The 12295-nt window shown below is 40.2% G+C and overlaps 1 protein-coding gene across 6 annotated transcripts in view; it reads left to right on the top strand.

Annotated features, from left to right (window-relative positions):
• hdac5 (histone deacetylase 5) overlaps positions 1-12295 on the top strand; it is a 254535-nt gene that overhangs the window by 221163 nt on the left and 21077 nt on the right. For all 6 annotated transcript variants that reach the window (XM_078424813.1, XM_078424812.1, XM_078424810.1 and 3 more), the window contains 2 exons: positions 435-554; positions 9158-9255. In XM_078424813.1, coding sequence (XP_078280939.1) covers positions 435-554; positions 9158-9255 — 218 coding nt within the window. The remainder of the gene's footprint in view (positions 1-434; positions 555-9157; positions 9256-12295) is intronic.

The following is a 12295-nucleotide window of genomic DNA, read 5'->3' as shown; positions in this document are numbered from 1 at the left end:
GTGCTTTTGGGTTAGGACCTTTCTTTCGACTGATGGAGTAGAGGGGAGATAGCTGGTAGAAAGAGGTGAGGAGAAGGGATAGGACAAAGGAAGGGTCCTGACTCAAAACGTTATCTGTCCATTTCCATCCAAAGATGTTGCCTGACCCACAGAGATCCTTGAGCAGTTTGTTTTTTCCTCAAGATTTCAGCATCTGCACTCGCTTATGTCTGCAGTTGTCTTCAATTTCATTTCAATTTAATTAGTAATGGAAAAGTTTTGTCTAGTGGTATATTTGGATCAAAACATGTAAATTGACAAAGCCTGCGACAGCAACCTCTAGCTGGCTGGGATAATTAAAAGGCGATTTGCGAGGAGTCAGGAAATTAATCAGATATGACGTTCCTTCATTTTTATGCTTTTGAAATTGATCTGGTTATTTCCATTACTTGCAGGATATTCACCATGGAAATGGTACACAGCAGGCCTTTTACAATGATCCTAATGTGTTGTACATTTCTCTTCATCGATATGATGATGGAAATTTCTTTCCCGGCAGTGGTGCCCCAGATGAAGTGAGTTACTGTCAGCTACTATTAATTTAATGCTTTTAAATCTTTGAGTATAACATTTCCCTTAAGGCATTCAAACCATAGACCATCTAATTCAACAGACTAAAGTTTGCATAAGTCGCAGATGCAAAAGATGAAGCACCAGGGTTGCTTTGACTATCATCCTTTATGTCATTTCCCTTCTCCTGCCTACGGCCTTTCTCAGAAGCTATTGTTCTCTCTTCTTCCCCCCATTTACCTGAATCTTAAATTATGTTTACCTCTAATCTTTCCTCAGTTCTTATGTACGATAACTTGAAAGATCATTTCTCTACATACCTGTCTTTGGAAATCTTGATCCATGGGTTCCTTTCTTTTATGCACCCTGCTCATTACACACGAAAACTCTAATGAAGTTTATTTCCCATTCACAACGTCTTATCATTCTATGCCTTGTCATTCTTTCTTTGCTCAGACTGAGAAAATCCAGTTGGCCAAGGTAGATTTGAGGGTGTGTTGAGGAATGTGCTTTGAGACCATTTCCAAGGCAGTTACATCATAATAATAATAATAATGCATTTTATTTATATAGCGCTTTTCATATACTCAAAGACGCTTTACAGAGATTTAGAGAACATAGGGAAATGAATAAATAGATAAATAAGTAAATAAGTAAACGAACAGAGAAGGGAGACAGAAGGTGAGGTGACCTTCAGTGGTTGAAGGCAGTACTGAACAGGTGAGACTTCAGCGATGTTTTGAATGTGGTGAGTGTGGAGGAGTCTCTAACGGTTTTGGGTAGTGAGTTCCATAGGGTGGGAGCAGCGATGGAGAAAGCCCTGTCCCCCCAGGATCTGAGTTTGGTCATGTGCAAAAGTAGGGAACAAGTTATTTTGGGTCTGGTCATATGCAGTGAGACAGGATCAGTAAGTGATCTCATCGTGTCCTGTTACTTCTTCCTCAATAAAGAGCTCCAGCAAATTCTCTGCGACATAGTAAACCAGTTCCCCTTCCCTTCTTGAATAGTGAGGTCTCATTTGCAGTTTCCCTATTCACTCGGGCATTTCCTGACACTTGGGGATCTTGAGATTTCATAACCGATTTATCCACCGAATTTTTAAGAATCCTGGACAGAAAAAAATTGGCGACCTGTAATAGTTATAGAGTCATAGAATCATACAGTGTAGAAACAGGCCCTTTGGCCTAACTTGCCCACGCCGACAAACATGCCCCTTCTACACTATAGACAATAGACAATAGGTGCTGGAGTAGGCCATTCGGCCCTTCGAGCCAGCACCACCATTCAATGTGATCATGGCTCATCACTAGTTCCACCTGCCTGCATTTCGCCCACATCTTTCTAAACCTATCATATCCTTATCCAAATGTGTTTTAAACATTGTGAAAGTACCTGCCTCAATTACCTCTTCTGGCAGCATGTTCCTTATACCTACCACCCTTTGTGTAAAAAAAAAGTTGCCACTCAGGTTCCTGTTAAATCTTTCCCTCCACCTTTTACCTATGTTCTCTGGTTCTTGATTCCCCTACTGTAGGTAAAAGCCTTTGTGCCCTGTACACCTCTATAAGATCATCCCTCTTCCTCCTGCGATCCAAGAAATAAAGTCCAAGCCTGCTCAACCTCACCCTGTAGCTCAGGCCCTCAAGTCCTGGCAACATCCTCGTAAATCTTCTCTGCACCCTTTCGATCTTTACATCATTCCTATAACAGGGTGAACAAAACTGAACAAAATACTCTAAATGTGGCCTCACCAATGTCTTGTACAACTGTAACCTAACCTCCTAACTTCGCTACTCAATACTCTTGACTGAAGAAGGCCTTCCTGACCCACCTATCTACTTGTGACATTACTTTCAAGGAACTATGTACCTGCACTCCTAGATCCCTCTGCTCTAGATCATTCCCCAGAGCTCGACCATTCACCGTGTAGGTCCTGCCCTGGTTAGACTTCCCAAAATGCAACACTTTGCACTTTTCTGTGTTAAATTCCATCAACCATTCCTCAGCCCACTAGTTCAACCGATTAAGATTCTGCTGCATTTTTGGCCAACCATCTTCACTATCTGCAATACCACCCACTTTAGTGTCATGTGCAAACTTACCAATCAGTAATCAGTTTCCTGAGTCCTTTTTCTCTTTTGATAATTGTTCTAATTTCTCCCTCCCTCTATTGCCTCATTATTTGCTTCTATTTTTGAAATACTTTTGATCTCTGTCTCTGAGGATACATGTAAAATAATTGTTTAACATTTCTGCATTTTCATATTCCCCATAATTAATTCCCCAGGTCCAGCTTCTTGGAGACCAACATTTATTTTTGCTACTTCTGTTTTGCATATTAATAAAAGGTCTTAAATCCTCTTTTTCTGTTCCTTTCCAGTTTATATTCATCCTTATTATGTTCTGAAATTCTCTGTATAAGGCTAGACCCTATCTTTCACATCTTTGAGGCTAGTATCATTCTTATTTCTGTCACCTCTGTATTTCAGTGCTATGTATATTTATTGAGAATAATGAAAAGTTTCTTTAAGTATCTGCCACTGCTAGTCATCACTGCTATATTTTGCTAATTTTGAAAACATGTTAATTAACCTTAAAATCTCAGACTCAAACCCATGTTTGTTACTCAAACTGAATTTTATTTCGTTATGATCACTTTGCCCAAACATTTCTATTAATATGAGGTGCTATTTCATGTATACAGAACCAGATCTAAAATAGCCAGTTCCCTGCTTTTATCCATAATATAATCACCAGGATAGACAGACAAAGCTGGAGTAACTCAGTGGTTAAGGTAGAATCTCTGCAGAAAAGGAATAGGTGACGGTTCTGGTCGAGACCCTTCTTCATGTAGATTCCTTTTCTCCACGGATGCTGCCTGACCCATTGAGTTACTCCAGCTTTTTATGTCTATTTTCGGTTTAAATCAGCATCTGTAGTTCCTTCCTACACATATAATCACCAGGAAATGGTTTCAATGCATACTTCATTAATTCATCCTCCAGAGCACCTTCCCCAATCTATATGAAGATCAAACATTATGCACTACTGCCTTTGTTATTGAAATCTTTTATTTCATGACAATATATAGTCACTGTTAGATGACCAAAAAACTATTCCAACCAATAATTTATTTTTTTCATTATATCACAGCCAAACTATTACCTGATATTCTAAATCATGATCATTTTTCACACTTGTACTAATGTCAATATTTATTATCAGACGCTGCACCACTTTTTTTCCCATTTGGCTCAGACAAACCTGCAACCATATCTCAAGGCTGTTGAATCATTACCCATATATCTCTGTGTAATAAATTTATCTGCCTTGTGACATATGTTTCATACATTTCAATGAAGACCTTTTACTTTATACATTTTATAACCTTTCTCCATTGTGACCATCATGAGTGGAATAGATAGGGTGAATGCACGGGGCCCTTTTCCCAGGGTAAGGGAATCAAGAACTAGAGGGCAAGGGTTTAAGGTGAGAGGGGAAAGATTTAATAGGAACCTGAGGGGCAACTTCTTCAAACAAAGAATAGTGGGTATATGAAACAAACTGCCAGAAAGAGTAATTAAGGTAGGTGCAATAACAGCATTTAAAAGACAATTCGACAGGTACATGGGTTCTGAAGGGTATGAGCTAAAGGCGGGCAAAAGGAACCAGCTTAAAACGGTATCCTCCCCTTCCACTCCTTTCCTCTCCTTCGCTGCAGTTCCTTATGTCAACGTCTTCACAGTCCTTGCTCAACACAATTCAAGACTCCAGCTTAACAATTCGGCTGAAGTTTTGTGAGTTATGGACAAATTCGGCAGACGTGTAGTAGAGGGCTGTCGGCAGAGTAGATGGGAAGAACCTCTTTCCTTTGGAGTGGAAAGATCAGAGGGGAGGTGAGAAAGATTATTTCCACCAAGAGATTGGCATGGATCTGGATCTCATTACCTGAAAGAATGGTAGACACAGAAACTCTCGTCACATTTACAACTTGGGTGTGATTTGAGGAGCTTTGCCCTGCTCCATGGACCATATGATGGAAGGCAGAATCAGTCCCAAATGCTGCGATACGTTGCAGATTAAGGACATCTCATCAGGGCTGAAGAGAAATTTGGAGTGGGAAGGGAGGTTGCAATTTTTTTTATGGTGCATGTAGGACTACCACACTGTCCTTACAAACGGCAGATGTGAGGCGGTCCTTCAAAAAGGTCAACGACCGCAGAGCTCCTGGGCGGATGGTATTCCAAGGCGGGCCCTCAGAACGTGTGCTGATCAACTGGCAGAGGTGTTCACCAACATCTTCAACCTCTTTCTGAGTCAGTCTGTGGTTCCCACCTCCTTCAAAGCATCCATCATTGTTCCTGTTCCAAAGAAACCAGTAACCTCCTGTTTAAATGACTACCGTCCTGTCGCACTGACATCAGTTATCATGAAGTGCTTCGAGCGTCTAGTCAAAACTCACATCTGCTCCTCTCTCCCTGACACCTTGGACCCTCTTCAGTTTGCATATAGACCAAACAGGGCCACGGATGATGCCATCGCCATGGCAATACATACTGCGCTCACCCACCTGGACAAAGAAAATACAGATGTGAGAATGCTCTTTATTGACTACAGCTCGGCATTCAACACTATTATTCCCTCAAAAATCGTCCCCCAGCTTCTTGATCTTGGACTGGAGACCTCCATCTGCAGATGGATATTTGATTTTCTGACAGGCAGGCCCCAGGTGGTGAGAATTGGCAGCCACACCTCTTCCTCACTGATCCTCAACACAGGCACACCACAGGGCTGTGTGCTCAGTCCTCTCCTGTACTCCCTGTTCACGCACGACTGTACTGCTCAGCACAGCTCAAACAGCATCCTAAAGTTTGCTGACGACACGACCATCTTGGGCCTCATCACAGACAACAATGTGACGGCCTACAGAGAGGAGGTAAAGGCACTAAACAGCTGGTGCCAGGAAAATAACCTCTCTCTCAATGTCAGCAAAACTAAAAAGATGATCGTGGACTATCTCTTTAGTCCACAGCAGAAGAGTGGACACCTCCCCATCCACATCGGTGATGCTGAGGTTAAAAAGGTCAGCAGCTTTAAGTTCCTCGGTGTGCACATCACTGAGGACCTTTTCTGGACACTGCACACGAACACAATAACAAAGAAGGCCAGCGGCTCTTTTTCCTGAGAAGACTGAGGAAGTTTGGCATGAACGCCAGCATCCTCACAAACTTCTACAGATGCACCATCGAGAGCCTGCTGACGGGCTGCATTACAGTCTGGTACGGGGACTGTTTTGCCCACAGCCACAAATCACTACAGATAGTGGTGAAGACAGCACAGCACATCACTGGCAACTGTCTCCCGGCCATTCAGGACATTTTCTACCGGCGGTGCCTACGGAATGCACGCAGCATCATCAAGGACCACAGCCACCCAGCACGCAGGCTGTTCTCCTTGTTACCACCAGGCAGACGATACAGGAGTATGGCTGCGTGTACCACCAGACTTAAGAACAGTTTCTACCATCAGGCTTCTGAACTCAAACACATTTCAAATCATATATGTCGACTATTTTTAATATTGTCTTTTTACCTTACTAATGTCATTTTTTATCTTATTTATCCTTGGAATATTACTGCTGAGGTGACCCGTTGTCTTGTCAAATACATTTAATTGTACCGTTGGCCCTGTGCCAACCCACATATGACAAATAAAATTTATTATTATTATAAAACATGATGTTAGGAAGAAAACAGCTGAAGTATGAGCGGTTAAGTCTAAATTAACAATTTGGATCACAGAGATAATAATCTCCTGGGGATTCAAGAAATTGAGGATCCCTTGTTTAACCAGCACGCAAACAATGGGATACGTGGCTGCCTATTCCTTCATTAATTTTTGGGATGATTGTTGGGATCGTGGAAATCACCTCCAATTACTGTGTGTTACGGCTGCCCTACCATCTCTATTTGTGTGGCACATACTTTTGAAACGGTTTAGTATATTTCTGTTTTAAAGTAGACTTGGGTACTTTTTTTCTGTCTGACATTTTTTTATGAACTGTGAACAAACCATTATCGTTTGTACCCAGATGTACTTCCGGGTTTAGCTAACGAAGATGACAAGTATTGGAGATGCAGAGAAAATCCTCTTTCCTTTTTCATCCAATTCCCTCATTCACTAAATGTCTTTCTTTTGCATTCTTTAAGTTAGTGAGCACCACTCATGTTGTAAGTTACACAAAAGGTATTGGAGGGGTTCTCCATTAATACGCAAGCAGGCCAGTTTTGTCAATTGTATGCACTTGCAGCAAACTAGTTTTGTTTAGAGACACAGCATGGAAATAGGCCATTCGTCCCTCTGAGTCCACGCCGACCATCACACTGGTTCTATGTTATCCTACTTTCACTCCCAGCACGCTAGAGAGCAATTTCCAGAAGCCAATTAACCTACAAACCTGCACATCGTTGGGATGTGGAAAGAAACCAGAGCACCTGGAGAAATCCCATGCGGCCACAGAGAGAACGTGCAAACTCCACACAGACAGCCCCCGAGGTCAGGATTAAAATCCAGTCTCCGAGGCAGCAACTCTACCAACTGAGCCACCCCTGTCGTGTTGCCTTGACCTTGGGTTTGGGAGGACAGCTTCCAGTGGCTACAGAGGTACATAATCGCACAGCAAATATAAATAGTGGACCTTCCCCTGGACCCATTTGACTTTTGTGAGACCCGGTTCTCGGATCATGAGGGCAGTCAAAGATCCCGTTTAAATTGAACATTTGTAAGCTGCTTGACTCTGACTCTTTTGATAAATAAACATAGTATTATTTTAGATTTTAAAATTAAAATGCAAAAGGCACTCCCATACGTTTAAATGATTATACACACATTTAAATCAACTGAGTTCAATCAAATTAAAAGGCAATTATCTTGTACGTAACCATTTTCTCACCATCTACTACCCATTGAAACCCAATGGACCATTGGGATTAATGCGAGTTTAATGCTGACTTTATATCTTTCCCAGGCTACAACAGGGTTCCCTTCCGAGAACTGTTCTTAACTCAAACAGTTCATAACCCGGAAATGTGTTTGCCCAGCATAAAGTCACAGGGGCAACCAAAGGCAATGTGTAATTAAACCAAGGCGTTTAACTCAAGTGTTCAGATTTCACTGTAAGATGCAATGATATTGTCAATGAACATGTTCACACATGACAAAAGCAGCAGCCAGCAAATCTATCCCACCAACCTCCCATTTGTATGTTTGTCTGTACATAAGTCGGATGCTCATAACTGGGGAGGACCTGTAATCCTATCCGACCCAGATCAGTAGTGTGTGTGTGAAGGATCTATTCTTCACATACAAAATATTGCTTATTATCATTTCACAGTGACTCTGCTTGTACACTGGTGTTACCGACACTGCTGTCATGGAGTACTGACACCGACATATTCTGATGTTCTGTTGTTCCTGTTAATGCATCGATTTTTAAATTATGATGTTTCAGTCAAATTGAATTTCATGCTATAGGGACCTAAATTTCATTTCTCAACCGCAGCCTGATCTCATTTTACTTTTTGAACCTTCAACTGCAGAGCATATCCAACAAGCAAACGTGTCAGAAAAGTAACTTTGTGTCAAATACAGTGATATATTTTTGTTTTAAGGGTAATACAAATACAGTGATGTATTTTTGTATTAAGTGTAATACAGAGTTCATTTGTGAAATAGAAGCTGAACCGTCCAAATGCATATTATTATGTTATAATGTACAGTGTAACCAATCTTTTTATGCCAGCCTCCGAGCTGCAATATAATAGATAATGTGAGAGCAAACTGGTAGATTGGTATGTAGATTGACTAATTTGTATGGCTGCTCTGACTTCTTCACATGATGACCTATTGTGGTCTGTGCATTTAAAACAACATTTAACTTTGGTCAAAACAAGGGCAGTATTTCTGTATGGTCTTGATGATGTGCCTATGTCGATACCATTTGCAAACAGAATGTGTAAATAATCATGCACTAGTTGAAGAAACAATACAAATGAATAGTCTTTGCATAAAGTGCAGAAACATTCTCAGTGTCATGGAAATCTTCACCAGTGGGCCCGAGTTTTTCTGGGAAGCGGGTTCATTACATCTAATTCACGCAAAAGCAGCTATTATTCCTTTGCGTCCAAATACTTTTTACACATCATATATTGTTTCAGGATTTATCTTTTCAAAGGCAACTTGCCAAAATGCATTGGGTTTGTGTCTCTATCATATTCATGCTTGAATAAGAACATTTGCAGATATTGGGTGATAAATGTTTTAACCAGAAGAAACTGTCCACTTGTCAGAAAATCAGTTTTATATTTCAGCTTCACATGTATGGTGGGCCTGAGGCAGTAAGAAAGATATAGCTGGCCAGCATTGCCAATGACAGCTGCATCCTACGAATGAATAAATGAAAGATGTTTTGCCATCATTTGTTTAGATCTGTAAGAGCAATTAAACCTAGTGAGCAAAATTTTCACATTTTAATAAAATTGCTTCTGGCAGTTACTATTTTTCAAATCTTTATTTACGTATACCTTCCTTTGTTTATTGACTTTTTAAGGTTGGAACAGGACTTGGAGTAGGATTCAATGTCAATATTGCTTGGACAGGTGGTGTGGATCCCTCCAATGGAGATGTGGAGTACTTGACAGCGTTCAGGTGAACACTCATTCTATGGTGTTATTGTCAGAAAAAAGGGCCATGGAGCAAGATGGGGAAATGTTTTTCCTTACTAACAGTATGTACAGGACATTGTTGTGTTTCTACCAGTATCCGTGCACAGTCACCATCTACATGTGTTCCTTTGTTTAATCGTTATACTCTATATCGTTCCCTCCTGCAAAAAAATAAATAATGTAATTAAAGTGGAGGAAAATTCATTAAGAATCACACAAAACAGCTTTAATTTAAAAGCCTGAGAATTAAATATTGATTGATTGCTGCAATTAAGTTATTTTTCTGAACCTTGTAATTATTTTACTTTCAGTGAAATCAGGCTTAGAATATTGCTTCAGGTGTTCACCTGCATGTAATTAGCACTGCTGCAATTTTATCTGGAGTATCTGGGTCAGAGAATTGTTAATTATATATTTAGTCATGTATTACTTTAGTTTACGTTCATAAGAACCGTCTACAAATACTTCTTAAATCCTTTGATTCGAGGAAAGAGTCTAATAAAGTGCATGCAAAAAAAAGCCGATATATTTGGGAAAATGTTTTATTCAAAGGAACAAACATTTGGAAAAAGGGGCTTCCAGGAAATGGTCAAGAGCCTAAGGCAGGATAACACTAAACAGACTAGAAGCCAAATTTCCTTGCTTGCATGCTACAGGGTCAGGCTGGAGTTGGATCAGATAATTGAATGTAATGAAATCCAGAAGGCTGCCCTTTTTCCTTTTTGCATACCCAGCATATCAGAAATTTTGTAGACTTAGGTTGGTTCTTACACTTGTGTAGTTCCAGCTGCTGTCTTTGAGGCCATCATTGTTTGATGTTAGAAAATTATCCTGGTGCTGTTTTCAATCATGGAAGTTCAGCTGACTTTTACTGACTTTAAAGGCCATATGTCTGCTGTTTCCTTGTTTGCAAACAAAAAAAAGGTGCAAGCATTGCCGTACTTATAGCACGGCCTTTAATAATGGTAAGAATGATGGCAAACAAATTGACTTGGTTGTTTAACAGCATCATTGTAAACATGACTGTTGGAAACAGTCTTTATCTGAATTGTTTGGGTTGAAAAATCTTTTTCTTAAGATCGCAAAGTTTATTCTAATTCTTGGGAAACTGAGCATGTGCTCTTATCTTTACTGTTGCCTGTAAAAAAAAAGGACTTTGTGTTTGTTGTAAACATTTTTGTTTTGTTGACCAGAAGTGACGAATGTTTCTAAGTTTCTCAGACAAAAGTGTGCTTGAGTGGTAGATACTACAGACCAGCTGAGCAGGACATTTTCAGCTATATTTGGCCGCATGCTTAAAATGATACCCAAGTGCAAGAGAAGGTTATAACTACATTTGCAGTAAATTCTCTCATTATGAACAAATTTCATGATTTCTTTGAAAGTTACACTCGTCTTCTGTTGTGTGTTCGTAATTCTGTGGTTTTTAAAAAGCAAGAAGTAATTTACAGCTTTTAATCCCTGAATTCTTCAAGGGGATAATTCATTGTAGTTTAGTTCCTCATTTCCCAGTGAGTGAGTGGAACCCTTTCCAGTGACAATTAATCTTGTGTAGATTTGTTTGACCATAGAAGTTATTACATAGCTGTCTTACGACAGGGCTACCTACAGTGCCCTCCATAATGTTTGGGACAAAGACCCATCATTTATTTATTTGCCTCTGTACTCCACAATTTGGGATTTGTAATAGAAAAAAATCACATGTGGTTAAAGTGCACATTGTCAGATTTTATTAAAAGTCATTTTTAAGCATTTTTGTTGCACCGTGTACAGATTACAGCTGTGTTTATACATAGTCCCTCTATTTCAGGGCACCATAATGTTTGGGACACATGGTTTCATAGGTGTTTGTAATTGCTCAGGTGTGTTTAATTGCCTCTTTAATACAGGTAGAAGTGAGCTCTCAGCACCTAGTCTTTCCTCCAGTCTTTCCATCACTTTTGGCAACTTTTATTGCGTTTATCAGCATGAGGACCAAAGTTGCAATGAAATCCAAAGAAGCCATTATGAGACTGAGAAACAAGAATAAAACTGTTAAGAGACATTAGCTAAACCTTAGGCTTACCAAAATCAACTGTTTGGGACATCATTAAGAAGAAAGAGAGCACTGGTGAGCTTACTAATCGCAAAGGGACTGGCCGGCCAAGGAACATCTCCACAGCTGATGACAGAGAATACTCTCTATAATAAAGAAAAATCCCCAAACACCTGTCCGAAAGATCAGAAACACTCTTCAGGAGTTAAGTGTGGATTTGTCAATGACCACTGTCTGCAGAAGACATCATGAACAGAAATACAGAGGCTGCACTGCAAGATGCAAACCACTGGTTAGCCACAAAAATAGGATGGCCAGGTTACAGTTTGCCAAGAAGTACTTAAAAGAACAACCACAGTTCTGGAAAAAGATCTTGTGGACAGATGAGACGAAGATTAACTTATATCAGAGTGATGGCAAGAGCAAAGTATGGGGGAACTGCCCAAGATACGAAGCATACCACCTCATCTGTGAAACATGGTGGTGGGGGTGTTATGGCCTGGGCATGAATAGCTGCTGAAGATACTGGCTCACTTATCTTCATTGATGATACAACTGCTGATGGTAGTAGCATAATGAATTCTGAAGTGTATAGATACATCCTATCTGCTCAAGTTCAAACAAATGCCTCAAAACTCATTGGCCGGCAGTTCATTCTACAGCAAGACAATGATCCCAAACATACTGGTAAAGCAACGAAAGAGTTTTTCAAAGCTAAAAATTAGTAAATTCTTGAGTGGCCAAGTCCATCACCCGATCTGAACCCAATTGAGCATGCCTTTAATATGCAGAAGAGAAAAATTAAGGGGACTAGCCCCCAAAACTAAGCATAAGCTAAAGATGGCTGCAGTACAGGCCAGGCAGAGCATCACCAGCGAAGACACCCAGCAACTGGTGATGTCCATGAATCGCAGACTTCAAGCAGTCATTGCATGCAGAGGATATGCAACAAAATAATAAACATGACTACTTTAATTTACATGCCATT

This window comes from Rhinoraja longicauda, chromosome 29 (genome assembly GCF_053455715.1).
Source record: "Rhinoraja longicauda isolate Sanriku21f chromosome 29, sRhiLon1.1, whole genome shotgun sequence".
NCBI lineage: Eukaryota > Metazoa > Chordata > Chondrichthyes > Rajiformes > Arhynchobatidae > Rhinoraja > Rhinoraja longicauda.
The sequence above is the reverse complement of the archived record's forward strand: the minus strand, read 5'-3'. Positions and strand labels throughout refer to the sequence as shown.